Here is a 16,762-nt window from a genome sequence, read left to right on the forward strand (position 1 = left end):
ATGGTGAAGAAATACTGTACACTCACATTGACAACACCATTGGTATGAAAGTACACAAGTATAAAACATTACTCACCTTGGGGAGCATGGCTCAGTGTTGCAGGTCCTTCTCTTCTCTTTGGGTTTGTTCTTCTTGTCACAGAAGTGGTTGTAGACGACTGATTGGTCTCCCTGCTTCCTACACACCACCTGCTGCATCTGCACACCTGTCCACAGGTGAGACACAACAAGACAGACTTTAAAAAAAGCAATGCAAACATTACAATGTCAGATTTTTCATCTGCTTTAGTAGTTGAGCAAAAGTACACGACTGAATGTTTACAGGTAGAAGCTTATTTTCATCTGAAACTCCACGACAGACGTTAAAAAGGCACATTGACAATAGAACAAAGAACTCGTCTTTGTTCAATATTGCAATATTTAATTGTTCTTACATGCCAGCGAGTAATGGTACAGTTCAAACTTTCAGAATGTGAACAGCTTAAAGCAAGTGTGAGGAGTTTTGTGTGAATGAGGAAGTATTTCATTTTTAAATCTAAATGCAGCGTATCTAATACTCTGATGCAAAACATTTTTTGAATGTCTATTTATGGAAGCTTAAAAAGTCTCTCCAAAGAGGGCCAAGAAAGAAAAGGCAGATGGCTATAAACAATATCTGCAAAGTCTCAGAGGCTGTGACCTCCTCAAACACATCTGGCCTCAACTAGAGCTTTTTTTCTTTATCAAAGGAGTTAAGATTGAGCCTAATGTCCTACAAAGTGACTCTGTTGTTGTGTGTGTGTGTGTGTGTGTGTGTGTGTGTCTACCTCCAGCGCAGAGAGCTGAGCAGCGTGACCAGGAGGTGTAGTGCCAGGCAAAGCCGATCTGAGGATCCCTGGAAAGCAGGGGGTTGAAACGATAGTGGATCCCTGGGTTCTCCTCCCTCACCAGCACCTTTAACACAAACAACCAAACATTTAACACAACAGACGGATAACATCGTTTAGACTTTTTGGTTGAAGACATGTTTTGAGGTGTCTTTCCGTTCCTACCATGACAGTCAGGGTGATGTTTGTTGGTCCCAGAGCCTCAAGAGTTTCCGGTCCGTCAGTGGGCCGTCTGTAGTGGAAGATGGTACCGGCAATATCGAACCTGCGTGGCGTGTCAATGGTCAGCTTCCCATTGATAAAGTATTGATCCCCTTTACTCTTTAGCACTGGAATACAGGTGAGAGGGAGAGAGACACTGAAGATACACAGTAAAGTAAAAAGAAATAAATGTATCAATCCAGGGAGAAGGTAACACAGTGAGATAAGACGAATGTTGCATTTTTTGTATGCACTTCTTCTGTTTCCTTTGAGGACATTTCTTGGATCAAAGACAATAAAAGTTCTAGTATTAAAGCAAATGAAGCGACCCACAGTTTAGCTGCTGACAAACTGCTTTGGTTACATGTTGCATCTGGCTAGCTCGCGAGCTAGTCACCAACAGTCCTACACTGAAAGCTGGCTGCTGTTTTAAGTCTTGCACTAATACATAAGCTAACTTCTCTATGAACTACAAGGTTTCATTGCTGTTTAAAAAACAACAACAGCATAATAACACCAGACAGCTTTGGTGTTTGTTCAATGGATTTTCTGATTAGCAAAGCAACCCATGCATGTTCTGGTTAGGGGCGTGTCAAGATTTCTTTTTGACTGGGGTGTCCCAACCCAGGAACTTAAACAAGTAAATGTCCAACACACATGTGCAAATAGCATAATATTCTAAATGTATGAATCATATATTGTTTAATACTGATAAAAAGGTAACACACAGATGCTGTTTTCTGAATTATAGGGATTTTAAATGAAATAAAACAACAACTGAACTACATAAAAATCCTCCATGCTTGATTCTTTTTAGGATTAATAAACAAGATGTATGTGCTTAGTAACAATCAAAAATACCAACAGAGGAAATGTGCTACATTGAAACAGAACAGGAACAAAGACTACTTGCAGCCTGTTGTAACGCAGCCAAGCTGGTTGGTTTGGAGTATAGCCTCTAACCATGCAAATAGCAAATCATGATTTCGGATTTTCGAGCGCCACATTGTGTGAACATCCAATTTCCTGGTGCCCATGCCATGCCTTGACCACTCCATGGAAAAGCCCTGCATTATACAGTGTTCGCAGATAACAAAATACAGACAGACCTCAGGTTATTTGGAAATGACTGCATTATTCTGTCATGGTTCAACCCTCTACTGGTCTGGTAGTCATTTAAATGGCCTAAAGTATTTTCTTTGTACCATTTTGTCATTATTAAATATAGCTCTACCCTAAAACTGAAAACCTCAGTGGCATTAGTCACACAAAAATAAAAGTTTGATGCAGAAAAAACCTGCTGATTGCAGAAATATGAAACATATATTGATCTTCCAGAAGAGGATTAAAAATGTGTGAAATTGGATAAAACTTGTGTGTAGAATCAGCCTGTTGTCCTGTCATAGATGTCATATTTCTTAACCTATTTACTTTGACAGGCAATTATACCTAATACACGGAGGTCATCAGATCACCTTACCAAGGTAGTTGTGGGAAATGTTGAGTTCTTGTATGTGGATGAACACTGAGCCTTTGGGGATTCTGACCACCTCTTCATAACCTGAGACACAAACAGAGCAACACAAAGTTAAATAAAATACATAGAAGTGAAAGGTCATTCATTTGGGGTCAGGGGGTTGATGCATAAGTAGTGTTTAGCTCTGTGGGATGTCGATTAACTGAGCAGAGGCTTCAGATTCCAGCTGCATTCCTGGGCAGCTTGCTCTTAGCTCTTTGCTAGAGAGCGAGAACTAGGCCAAGAGCCGGCTTCTCCTCTGCCTCCATCTGTTTTGGTCTCTTCTCCCTTTTCTTTTTACACTAATCCTGCCTCCTCCTCGCTCTGTTTTCTCTCAGCTCTGGTCTGCTGTCCTGCCAGCAGACCAGCCAGTATGGTCCTGGAAATAACTTCAGCCTCACTAGAGGAAGAAGGAATTGAAAAAAATATGAAGGAATGAAACTATTCCTTCCAGCACTCTGGCCGCAAGAGGAAAGAAAAGGCTTGGCTCCTGACCTCTTCGTGAAGCTTTTAGAGGAGGGACTGACCTGGCTCAGGGTTTCTAGATCGAGGCGTGGAAGATTATAGAGACAGAGTTTGAGGGGTTTGGACTCTGAAAGAGAGCGAAAGAGCGAGAAAAGTGTGTTCTTCTGTTTGTGTGGCCAACATAGAGCAAGAGAGATGTAAACCCCCCGTCCCTTGACTCTTCAGTAACCCCTCACCACCTACCGGAGCCACAGGCTGGACAGATGGAAAGAGACTTAAATGGACATTATTGCTTCAAAGCTGAGGGCACAGAGGAAGAATTTAGTAACCCAGCAGCTTCGACCATTACTCCTCAATGCAAGGAACATCCTGAGTCATCGATGTCTCACAGTGTATATTTGATGGTTTGGCTTCATCCCAGAGCTTATTTAAATCATTTATGCAGCGAAGAGAAGCTCTGGCTTAAGATTTAGTTTAGAGAAGTCAAAGGCTTGTTACAGATGATTGAGTGACTCTGAGTCATAAATTCCTATGTTGCCAATATAAGCCTTCATTTAAGTTCTGGAGTTTCAGTTTGGGTACCGATAGGACCAAGCGTTACAGCAGTAGTGACAAAGTTTATACTTCTGGTTCAGTATGTAGACACTCAAATTACCAAACTGTACCAGAGGTTTATTGGCATTTAAAAAGTATTTGGATGTTTTTGTCTAAATATCTTTGACCATCACTTCCTACACAAGTGGTGACTTGGAAAGTAGGACCTAACAGAACACACCAGGGCCCACACTTCCCAATGCTCTTATGGTTGAAAGAGGATCCATCCAAAAATAATATGGAGACCTTTCCCCGTGGCTTTAATGGCGGCATTTACTGTATAGACTCTGGGTTTTGGAATGAGGTCTTTCACAATCACATATGGGTGCAATGTTTGGTGTCCACCAACTTTTGACCAAATGAGACAAAAAGCACAAAATTGGTGGTGCTATAATTGAAAGCTGAGACTGCAGCTCATTAAGGAAACAGTTCAAGGTTTTTCACGAGTAGTTTAAAAAAAATAAAAAAAATAAAAATTAACTCAATCTTTGGATATGTAAAAAACCCTGTACAATCCCCCACTTGTAACTTTCAGTCTTCAGAAGTGCCCTCTTTGGTTTCTTTGTTCTTTCGTACCTCTTCCTTTTGTTACTTAAACCTCTATGGATTTAGATTTCGAAATTCTGGTTCCTCAAATCTGAAAAAATAACCTTGAAGATGATTTTCTGCTTCGGCTTAGAGCACAGAACAAATCCTGCTTTAGTGAAAAAAAAGATGTGAGAGAATAAAAGTAAGGAAACCTTAATTTCTGCTACATTGGTGGAAATTGCTGTGATTCTGTGGAAGTACAACACATTATCACTGGGAAACCCCATTTATTAATAGCTGTGATCCTGGACACAATCACCAAATTAACAGACACACAAAACTTAACAACCCACTCTACAACTTTGGCCTTACTAATGAGTTTTCTTAAGCCAGCGCTAACGTCAGATATTTCAAGGGTAGATGAGACCAAAGCTTGGTTGACAGACTGGCCCGGTCACTGTGGTCCCAGCACAGCTGCCTGTTTCAGGGTGCGTCCTCTCTGAGGAATCCTAGACGGGGGTGAGTGGTGTTGACAGTTGGGTGAGAAAATCTTAAGTTGGTGTTGCGGGGAGAAATGTGCCCGAGAATAGATACAAAAGCAGGCGGACCTCAAGCCACACTGGTTGCACCTCAACTAAATCCATCTGCCACGTGACCGTGGGTGGCTGGTGGATAAAAATATGTTTATATATACACAGTGTATGGTATGTGTATGTGTATTTGTATTTTTATATTTGATTTCAAATCACTGAGAGTCTTTCAGGAAGTTTTTCTTTGCCTTTAAAACATCTTGGTTTGGATCAATAACAATTGATGCATCAGTTTGTGGAATCCATCTGACTTTGTTCACTGTAATTATTCAAATTTAAAATGTACAATGTGAAAGTGTTTTATCTTAAAATTTTGGACATTTTATCTTAAGGACATTTTTAATATGAATTCCACTATGATACCCATGATGACCTTTACGCTGTCAAAATCTAATTTGATTATCAGGTCTTAAATTGTTTAATCCTTCCTCTAACATGTTTATCTATTTCAAACTTGGTACTTCATTTCCTTGCCACAAAGTTACTTGAGGTGTTCTCCAAGGGTCCAATATGGGCCCTGTTCTTTTTTACATCTTCCCCTGTATGAAACATTTCTTAATCCGGGTTATCGGTTTGTATATTTTTCTATTTTGCATTCCGGTAAGTTTACATCAATGGCTTTTGAGTATGTGTGTGTGTGCACCCTTTGTCCTAGACTGTTCTTACAAAAAGGTGCTTTGACATTGGGTGGCTGATGGGAAAAGAATGTAGTCTTTAGACCTTGTGCTTCAATGACACAGCTAAATCTTTTTTTCTTGCTTATTATAGTTTATTCATGCAAAAATGGTTAAGGCAGTGAGCAAATAAAGAATATCCTTCATGGAAGCCCTGGTCATATAATAGAAGTTTTCATACATTGTTTCATTTATACGCAGGTGATACACCAATATATATATACACTAATACAGCCTCCTATCAACCCTGTAAAAAACCTACATTGATGGACAAATGAACTGACAGAGAGGGCCTTCAAATAAATTCAATGCAGGAAGTTAAAATCCAATCCAATCACATTCCTTTATGCAGACACAATAAGGGATAAGACCACTAAGTGTTACTATCTGTAATGCCAACTTTGAATCTGGGCTGCAGAAGACCTAATATTCTGTATAAACACATCATTTATATTAAATAATCAATCAGAAATACCTTTCGTAAAGCAGATGCTGAAATAAATGCTCGTCTTACAGATTCAAGAAGTTTTGTTGGTTTTATAAAAACAGAAATGTAAAAGTATGCTGCTGTAAGTGTTTGCATTTCAACAGACTATTTTAAATATATTTTAAATGTCTGGGGTATCCTAACTCACAAAACAAAGCAACTTTCCAGAGCCTCTGAATCCAATCTGTGCATGTGCACATTTTCGGGACTACAGAACAATTATATTGCATAACCTCTCATGGTAATGCCTCATGTTAAACTAATCTGATTCTCAGGAGAGCAGAATCAGCTTTAAATCACCCTTACCCCCTCCCAATAAAACAAGGACACACAGAATATTTATCTTTATGTGCAGAAACCTCGCTGACAGCAGCTACCAAAAGAGATGAGTAGTGCCTGTGTGTTTTTAGTTCTGTACCTCCTTCTGGCAGCGAGTCATTGAAGAGTCCCTCCACAGAGACACAGCTGCTCCCATCACCCCCACAGATCCGACAGCGGTCCTCACGAACGTCCGAGCCGAGGATTCGATCACAGCCTACGTGCTGCGAGAAGGGAGAAACGAGTGAGCTGCAGGGTCACTCAGGGTCATGGGTGAAGGGGCACAGTCAGTAAGTCGAGAGGTGTCAGGGGCCGGGCTGGGATTACCTCTAATGTGATCCAGACGTCTTTCACAAAACACAGAAATATCAAATGATGAGTCCAGATGTGATTGCTGATCCTGAGCAGACATAATGCTCTTAGGTTGCTAAACTCATAGCTGTCGACATGAATAACTTTCATGATGAGCGCAGCAGGTGGTTTTGCTCAAACTATTTAACAGTGAAACAAACGTCAGCAAAAGTTTAGAGAATGAATGGCAACCTCTCTCATTCTCATATATTCAGATGACAGTTGTTTATTGTAGAAATGGATAATGAAGCTTTGGTTTATTGTTAGTTTTACACGGATTAGATCACAGATCAGAGCTAAATCCAGAGTTGAAACTGTGATTCACCTTATGTTTATCCGTTGGCTTTATAAATAGTGAGTTATTGAATTTTAAACTGATGTAGATCCAATCTTGCAGCAGGCCTCTCGTTTCTTTCAGACAAATCGCACAAAACAGAAAGCCTATATTTCTGTTGGCAGTGCTCGAACATTGGTAGAAGTGGATGAGGATTCATACTAGACTACATATCAAATCATTCAATGGGAATATTTTATGTGGGAACTATAATGTATATTATATTCTATCATCTGTCAGACAAAGCAATTAATCCAGTAAAAATACAATTGTTAGTTGTAGTTCTATTAATTCATTTTTGTATGACGTATACAGTATTTATAATGTTTATTTCTTTGTTGTTGTATTAACATATTTTTGATGACATTTCTTTTTGTTTTTTGGGACCAAATTAAAGAAATAACAGATTAATTCATAAACAGGCTTTCAGATTAAATATCACATGTAGAACAAACAAGGAAATGAAATTAATCTGCATTAACTAGATTAACACATGCTCCAAGGACAGAGCAGAGAATAGTCCTCTGATATCATTTAAAACAAAGTCAATTTTTCAATCCAAATTTGATTAGAATTCAGTCGCACCCGAGTATGCTGTACCATGGACACACAAAAAAGGTATTCATATTCCAGAGGTGCATTTTGTTCCTACAAGACAGCCCAATCATTACAACATTTTACATCAATTGCAATATGAACACAAGTCATTTATTTTTAGAGAGTCTAGGTCTCGACTGTTTGGATTTCAAAGCTTTCATTTCTGGGTTGCTGGTTAAGCTTAAATGTTGGAGCAGGTGCGCCATATACGGAGACTTCATTCCTCCCCCGCACTGTTATCAGGGTCGACTCCTGTTCCTGACGCTGTTTGGTGCATGACATCCCCCACTCTCTCTCTCCCTATATTTCATGTCTCTCTCAAGCTGTCCAATCTAAAAGGCAAAAAGCCCTGAAAACCTTAAATTTGTATTCAACCAATCTCTGCATTACAAAGATTAGCTGATTAGCAGGCTCAGCTTCCCTCGGATTTGCCTGGTTTCTTTGATGAGTGAAATCAGGTGTTTCTAATGTTTTGTACAATCTGGGTCAAAGAATGGTTTTCTGGTTGCTTTTCAAACAAAGATGTACCACAATCTAGCCCCCCCATAAACTCCGTATTACCAGGCAGACACACAAAGCAGGAGTCCCACTTTGAGTTTCACTCGTGCCAGTGATTGCAAGGTGTTGTCTCCATCAGTGCATATTAGGGAAGATGCAAATAATAAAGAGAGACGTCTTAAGATGGGTTGATAATTATCATGCTGATACTACATGAGTCACGCTCTCTGCGACTGTGAGTTTCAAGAGGTAACAACTATCCCAGGTGGGATTTAATAGAGCCACAAGGTTGACTGTAGAGCTAAAAGTGGCATTAATGAAATAGAGGATCAATATAATAAATAACAACAATAATCACACAAATGGGCTGCTTTTAATGAACACAATCTTATTTCTATGACGTATAGAAAGAAGGGCTGTTACTGTGCTTTTTTCTCATCAAACTTTAAACTAATGACGTTGAACACTAAAACCTGCAACTAATGCCTCGTAGTGTATAAATAATTTGATGCATGCTCGTGTTTCGAGGTTTAGTAGCAGACACGGTTCAGGAGCTGGCTGCGTAATGAACTGCTGACTTAGTAAATCAGGCGCTGAATACCAAAACTCATCACCATTCTTTTATATTCAGCACTCTATATTTTGTCCAACAGATCCGGGAAAGTGGGATCTGGCCGACATGCTTTTTGTCTGCAGCAGCATGTTGTGTCCAACTGGACCATCTGTTTCCAGAGTCTTTTTTTATTTATTTATTTCCCTAACGCTCTCCCTCTCCGTCAGCCCTCTCCTCATTGTCAGACCTCAGCTTTGGAACTGTCACCAGATTGAGGCTGCAAACTACAGACAGAGATGTCTCAACAGGGTGTTTGAAGTTTCAGGTGAACATAAAATCTAAGAGAGGTAAGATGATAAGACTGAAGGAGAAAGAAGCTGGATTGCAGACTGGAAAAGTATTAAGAAAAAGGAAGAAAGAAGCAAACGGGAGAGAAATGAGATGAATGAATGTAGAAAGAAGAGAAAATGTGAGAGAGAGACAATAAGACTGGACTGAATAAAAGCCTGCATGCAGTGCAGGCAGACTAACAGCTGAGCTGGGGGGTTACTGAGTTCCTCCTGAGCAGGGCGGAGGGAAAAAAAAGAAGGGAAAAGAGGAGGAGAGAACAAAGAGTTGATGAAGTTAATAAACAAGATCTTTTTTTTTTTTCTACCATCCCCATTCCTCTAATCTCTGAGACACATGAAATAAAGCAACATTCATGAGGGAGTAAGAGCTGGGAGAGCAGGAGCTGGAAAAGGAATTATTTTTGCACAGCAGTCAAACCACAAAAACTACAAGCTGGATATCCTGGAGTTTGAACATTTGAGGGCTGCTTTTTTCAGCCCTTACACTATTGTCCCTAATCCAGTGCTTCTTTTTTTTCTTTTTGGTGAAGAACTTCATCCAAATCAAACAAGTTAAACTAACAGATTGGGGATCAACAGCAATCAAATAAGATGCACGCTATTACCATAACTTTCTTTGTCCAAGTCCTTTAAAAAAAAAGTGTGACTCAAAATAGTTTCCAGGGACCTTTTGGAGCCCCATGTGGTCTCCACTTCTTTAGAGCTTTAGTTACATGTTTTGCTTTCATTAATAGCTGAGATTAAGAGAGAGTAAAGCTAATGAGTATCTAAGATCACTGCCAGAGTCAAGACCAATTTCTGGTTGAGCAGCTGATTGTGATGACTGCCAGCAGAGTGTAGACAGTGGCGGGCGTCCAGAGTCTTAAGAGCAAGTATAAATAATATAACCTTCGTCTTTTCTGATGTTGCAGCTTCAACTGTCTGCTCAAGTGCAGAAGCTAACAGTGTGTGTTTCAATGAATACTTGGAGGCTTACAGAGATCTTCCTCACCTTACACTCTCCGTTTACACACACATCCAGAGAATCATCTCGGCAAGGTGTGCCGTCCACCACAGCTGGAGCACGCTCCGTGTAGAAGTTGTATCCTTCAGCCAGGCAGTTGAGAGAGCAAGGCTTCACACCACCTACATGTAAACACACATACACACACACAAACAAACAACATACACATTTACACGAAACAACCATACACACAGGGATAAAGGCAAGCAGTATGAGTTAACCAGTTCTATCAACATTATATGACACAAACTTTCCCAAATGACCTCCAAATGTAAGAACAACACACAAACATTTGAAGATTGCACACACAAGGTCTGTTAGATTTTTGAGTTAAATTAAAACATATACATCTTAATGAAAATGACAGCTTCTAACTCTGATAAGTGAATAAGGATCATGATATATGATTGCTGATTTCTGAGGCATGTGGTTTATAGTACTATGTGTCATATTGTCATATGGGACTTGTTGCACATCTTTAGCACATGTTCACATGCTTATGAAGGCTGCAGACAGACAAGGGAGGATGAGAGAGAGAGAGAGAGAGAGAGAGAGGCATCTGCAGGGGAGTAGAATTTTTTTTTGCGAGTGCTGACAACCAGAGAACAAGCAGCTGATTGTGATTAGGTCTCATTCCCATGTTTACACACACAGAGACGATATAACTGAATGCTAAGGCCTATCACGAAACTGATACCAACAGCAAGATCAAATGTGTTACACTATGTACTACATGAACACATAATTCTGAATAAACTTGCAAAAAAATGAACTTTAAGCCGGAGTCAGTCCTTGACCTTGTATTAATAAGTGGATGTCCAGTGAAGACATTCCTGAAGAAAAAAAAAAGTCAAAGTTCTGTTAGCTTTTTCAATCCCCAAACAGTTGTTGGTACTCATAGTGATGGTAAATATTAAACTATGGGGTTATGGAAGCTCTCACTGTTTTCTTTGGTGTCTGTTAGATCTGACAGTAGCTGATGGCTATAACTTGGATCCAAAACACACCTGTTGATGATGAGTTTACTCAATGATAAAATGTTATAAACTAAAACCCTGAAAAGATTGGACCTATATGTAAGGAGGCACCGGAAACAAACTTACAGTAAGGTATGATATGCACTGGCATAAACCTTCACTCCTTTCACTCTCTATTTTCCACACACACACGCCCTGTTGCTAGAGGTCTTCCCCAGCCAAGTGGTATATATCCTTCATTCATCAGCGCTGCTGGCCAACAGCTCCACTATTTGAGTGGCTGTTGACATCAGTCTGCTCTGTGTTTGTTTGTGCTGGCAGCGCTGAAGCAGGTACAGTGTGTGCTGGGAAAAAGAGAAAGAGGGCGAGTATGTGCTGGCACAGCCTGAAGAAGAAAATATGTAAAAGACCATGGAAAACTACATTTCCCATGGTGCCTAGCATTGGCAGGGCAACCTTGGCTTGCAGCAGTATGCTGTTAGAGCAGCATGTTCAAAGCTACAAATAATACCTTATAAACTGTCCCTGGCTGCCTGAGGTGAGAGAGAAAGAAGCTAGATGCTAGAGCTACAGGTAGATGATGGTTTATGAACTAAAGTGAAAGAAGTGGAGAAACTTAATAAGAGGAGAGCAGAGTGGACAGAGAGAAAGAGTCAGATGAAGTAAAATGAGCTGAGTAGGAGGGTTTAAAGTGAAAGCAGGACAGCTAAAATGAAGAATCTGAAGAGAGTGAGAGGGCTGCAGAGGACACGGAAGGGGCTTGGCTGTGTGATCTGGCCTTAACGCGGGGCCGAGTCTATGGCACTGTTCCTATTTTAACAGCTGCAAGGGATTTCCATTGTAAAATCAGCTGACTTGATGAAAGGAACACTTGTTGCCTGAAGTTGGACTCGGCAGGCCAGCCGTCTCTGTTAGCCATTATGTTTTTGGAGGGCTAGATTAAAGGCAGTTATGTCGTTGAAAGTATTTATCTTTTGCGTCCAGTGCAGTGCTCATCAGGAGTGAGGAATTCTCGCAAGGCATTCTGGGGTGCATGACTCTCTGCAGCCAGCATCTGTGGGCCAGACAGAAGGGAGTCTGCAGCTTCACTTCACTTTCTCCTGTCTCGCTGTCTGCACATAAACACACGCACACACGCACTACTGTTTCTCCTGACTTCTGTTCGTCTCCTGTATTCAAATCTTGGCTCACATCTTTTTACCTTTATTATTGTCTTCCTCCTTCCTAATTTCAATGATCCATTCTCTTCTCAAAATCAACATCTACGGTCGTCTTAGTCTTTTAGAGATATTCTGATACACAAAAGGAACAGCAAGAAATGTTTTATTATCAGAGTTACAGAAGAGATAAAATGAGTGCAGAGAAATGTTTTATTTTGATTTATTCTGCTGTATTTGTAATCCTGAAGAGTATCAACTATGGGTTTGAAAACTTGCTGCTGAGTTCAGTGAGGTAATTTGGCTTCCCTCACCCCTCCTCTCCGTCCTCTTATCTAATGTGACTTTTACAATAAACTATCTATTGTTGTAAACATATGAAGTATTTGCAACAAATACAACAAATGAAATAGGCTGAGCTACATGCCCCCTTTAGAAAAATGTATTATTGATTATAATATGGCTCAGTTATCATCTTATGTTACATGTTCAAAATAAAAATCAAATAACTGGTTATGCATTAGGAAGCAAAGACATTCACAGTTATTAGCTTGTCCAGATTCACAGTGTAAAGCATCATAGCTTTGTAGAGTTTTAGACGGCTGTGTGGATTGCTTGTATCATGTGGTTGATGGACTTGAGCTTGAAAAGCACTTTCTACTCTACTGACTACTCAAAGCACTTTTACACAGCAGGTCAAACCTACACATTCATACACTGATGGCAGAGCCTGCTATGTAAAGTGTCAATGAGTATTAAGTGATTAATACACTTATATACACATCTGACGTAGCGCAAAAGCAACTAGGGGTTCAGTGTTTCGCCCAAGTACACATCGATACCCGGCCTCCTAGTTGAGGCTGAGCCACAGCAGCCCCATATCATCACTTATGTTTTAATCTTCAACGCCCTGCACAGAGTTGAAGTAAAGTTTGTATATGGATAAATAGTTTATTGAAAATGTAGACCTTATTTCCACTGTATCTGTTGTTTTTTTTAATACTTAGTACCAGTTGATCTGCAATTTAAATAAATAGATAACATATGTATATAAAATGCATTTTTTTAAATCTATTTGTGGAGTGAAGAAGTATTAGAAGCAGCAATCAAACAAGATTCAGAATGAGTACCTTATAATTTCCTTTAACCGGAATTGGTGTTTACCTCTAGTCATCTCTTATCTACTCCCCTTTAAGGTCTGTTATGTTTACAGCAACTTGTAATTGAAATATACTTTTTTTCTCACAACATGTTTTCATTCTGTTCACTAAGAAAGCACTAAAAGTCAAGAAGGGTTTAGCTTTTTTCCTCTTAAAGACTGCCTGCTGCTTTAACTTTTATTGTAAGCTGAAACCTCTTAAGATGTAAAAACCCAAAACTATGAGCTAAGACTTTCTGCATAAGACAAACATTTGTGAATCTTGATGCTCAATACTTGAATATATGGATAAATGCTTACTTTTGAAAGATTGATTGAAAATGATGTTGAGGGCAAATACCCATTCTGCAGTTGAGATCCCCACAGTGCATTAAAACTTAAACATGGACAGTAAGACACAGACACATTCACTGAACACAGAGACCAGTAACTCACTCACCCCCTCTGTATGGCCTCCAGGTGTAAAACTTGCCCCGGAAAGGAACGCTGTCAAAATCAGAGCACTGTATCTCCCGGAAATCCCGAGAGCCAGGAGCACATTCCTGAAACCAACATACAAATAGTTGTATATATCACTATTTACACCCCCCCCCCCCCCAAAAGGCTTTAAAAGCCTAAACTTTGGTTTTATAGCCCTTGTCTTGGGTCTTCCTCGATCGCCCACTTGTTCTTGTTCTTGTCAAATAATGAACAATCAATGCTGATTCATAATAAACACTGTACTCACATCAATGTTACAGGACCTGAAGCGCTTTCTCTCCCCCAGACAATACTTTCCACCAATGGTTGGCCTGTAGAAAAACAGAGAATCAGGCTACTCAGTCACATCTGAGTACAATTTAACAAGATTTAATCCCATCACATCATATAACACAACACAGACTCCTGATTTCTGCTCTGTCTGCCTTCATCAGGTCTTTTTTCAATCTCAATGTCTGTGTATTTATTGCCAATCACAGACTATCACAACAACACCTATACGTTAGCTGAGAAGGCTGCCAGAGCCAGCCACAGTCAGATGACTGCCTCTGCAAAACTGTCAACAAATCTAGGCAGGAAGGAGCCAAAGAAAGGAAAAAAATGGGGAAAAGATGCTCAGAAATTAAATGAAAGCACGCGGTTGGCCTCAGATTTGGGTCAATTCATTCTAAGTTTAATCAGTTCAAGATGAGGGATCCAGTGAATGGGATTCAAATGTAGGCCTGCTAGTTGTTTGGTGATGATTCAGACTCCTATCTGAAATAGTTTATACACGGTAGAAACCGTGGCACTGCTGCCTGGGAGAAGGAAATAAATCACAGACCTTTATGAGTTTGAGGGGTTCTTCACGTGTTCATGTAGGTTTTATTTAAGTTTCTTCTCACGCATAAAACTGATAAGCAATTTTCTCAGAATGTAATCATCGACTTGTATGTTCTCTGTCATTTATGTAACTGATTAGGGTCTATGAGTAATGTGGCATTAGGCGGTCTACATGTTTTTAACAATTAATGGTGAACACACATTATTTAAGGTATTCAACTTAATTTGAACCATTCCCATCTAGAAAGTTTTTAATCCTGTTTAAATGTTTTTAGGCGCCATGACAACGATGCATCTTTATATTTAAGGTTAGGGTCACTTTGGTCAATCTTTAAAAGCCTTTTCAGTCAGTATAAGTAAATATAATAATCAACTATGCTGCATCGATGCTTTTCCAAAATCTACTGTGCAGGTTGACATTTTTCTATTACTTTATCTTAAAAATCTTTTCAGCACAAATTTCCCCCCTTAGTCTTTAGCTTAAGGATGTTCATTTTCCAACGTGCCTGAAGTTGCATGAACATTAGGTTAATTGCAAGGAAAAAAATTCTAACCAAAAAGCTACAAAACACACAATATATTTTTGCAAGAAACAAGGACTGTGAATTATGATGCCTAACCATAATTTTTTTCTTTTCAAAACATTTTTTTGAGTCTTTTTTTGCTTTTATTTGACAGGGCGGTGGATAAAGTAGGAAATCATGATTAGAGGTCATGGAATGAGATGCGGGAATGGCGCCACAGGTTGGACCCGAACCCACGCCGCCGCCCGGAGGACCACGGCTCCACACACAAGGTGAGACCCAACCGCTAAGCCAATCTGTGCCACGATGATTAGAATCTTTTAAGCTGTGTGCAGGCCAGAAATCAAGTACCTCATGCAACCCCTGTTCTAAAGAAAAAAAATGTGGCTTTCACGCAATGATGTATGTGTGAATAATTTAGCGGAGTGAAGGACGCGTTGAGCTTATCTTCAACTATTTGTACATACACGTTAGTGGTTGAAAGGAGTCAACTTTACATTTTCAAGCCAATAGAGTCTTTAAATTAAAATGTCTAACTTTCAAGTTAAAGTATCGATTGGAATTTTCTGAGCCACGACTGTGACATATTTCAGACCCTAATAGTTAACAGTACCTGGGGCTGTCGCAGTGTCGGATAGAAGAGGAGACTCCTCCTCCACAGGTCCGGCTGCACTCCTCCCAGGGGGACCACAGACCCCAGCCTCCGTCTATGCCCTCTGGACGAGTCCCATACAAAACACACACCCTCTTGTAGCACCACTGCAGCACAAACACACATGTATTCATACAGTCAAACTGTAAAATGATTGCCGTAGAACGTCTTTTTCTGTTTTAGTGTAATGAAGAGGTGTAAACTGGATATTCTTCAACACTCAAAATGTTTTTGTTATGAGGACTTTATTTTTTCAGTAAGAGTACAGGAGTTTATTCTGTGATTTTAAATACAAAATACAATCTTGAAAAGAATATTTAGAGAAAAAGGTTTGTTTTTGTAATTACCCCTTTCTCTATGGTGTTGGTCTGACAGATGGTTCCCTCTGCGGCAGGAATGCTGCTGGTGATGCAACGGTTGCTCTTGCTCATGCACCAAAGTTCACTGCAGACTTCCTGTGTATGCATGAAAGGAGACATGTTCACTTAGTTATTCAATCTGCATTTGTAATGGGACAGGTATGAAGCATGTGAAACAAAGCCACACACCACAGTGTTCAAGATGCCTGTATCAATATGGCCAAGAAACAAATTGCAAAGTCAACACTCGATCGGTATATTGAGAACACAAAACTAAGCGCTTGACATGAAAAATACAGAGGGAACAATAAAATATGAGGATCATAATTCAGTACAAATAAAACCATAACAGAAAAAAGAAGCATCAGATAATTCACGGCAAGACAGGATCCAGCAGGTAAGGTATTCCACATGTTGATACCCACACAGAAAAGACTGCTTAAACTAATAAAGATTGACAAAAGAAAATAAATAAAATGCAAGAATAGAAAATAACAGAGGAAGAAAGAAAATAAAGGGAGAGAAACAAAGAAAAGAAACGAGAGCCTATCAGACTATATAAGACAGAAATAACACAAACAAAAGGGCAGACACACTCTCGTTCACCTTCCTCTCTGCTCCCTCTACAGCGATGCCTCTCACACATGGTGGTTATGTTTTATTGTGTACATATGTTCTGACCATATAGTATGGATAGTAATGAGTCT

At 39.7% G+C, this 16,762-nt stretch overlaps 1 protein-coding gene across 2 annotated transcripts in view; it reads right to left on the reverse strand.

The window, feature by feature from the left end:
• The window catches only part of adamts10 (ADAM metallopeptidase with thrombospondin type 1 motif, 10), a 45,200-nt gene that overhangs the window by 5,519 nt on the left and 22,919 nt on the right, over nt 1–16,762 (reverse strand). For both annotated transcript variants that reach the window (XM_020656896.3, XM_020656906.3), the window contains 10 exons: nt 16,044–16,151; nt 15,658–15,803; nt 13,946–14,009; nt 13,658–13,760; nt 9,914–10,047; nt 6,340–6,463; nt 2,548–2,628; nt 1,032–1,195; nt 807–933; nt 77–206 (listed from right to left, as the gene is read on the reverse strand). In XM_020656896.3, coding sequence (XP_020512552.1) covers nt 77–206; nt 807–933; nt 1,032–1,195; nt 2,548–2,628; nt 6,340–6,463; nt 9,914–10,047; nt 13,658–13,760; nt 13,946–14,009; nt 15,658–15,803; nt 16,044–16,151 — 1,181 coding nt within the window. The remainder of the gene's footprint in view (nt 1–76; nt 207–806; nt 934–1,031; nt 1,196–2,547; nt 2,629–6,339; nt 6,464–9,913; nt 10,048–13,657; nt 13,761–13,945; nt 14,010–15,657; nt 15,804–16,043; nt 16,152–16,762) is intronic.

This window comes from Labrus bergylta, chromosome 6, assembly GCF_963930695.1.
Source record: "Labrus bergylta chromosome 6, fLabBer1.1, whole genome shotgun sequence".
Taxonomy (NCBI): domain Eukaryota; kingdom Metazoa; phylum Chordata; class Actinopteri; order Labriformes; family Labridae; genus Labrus; species Labrus bergylta.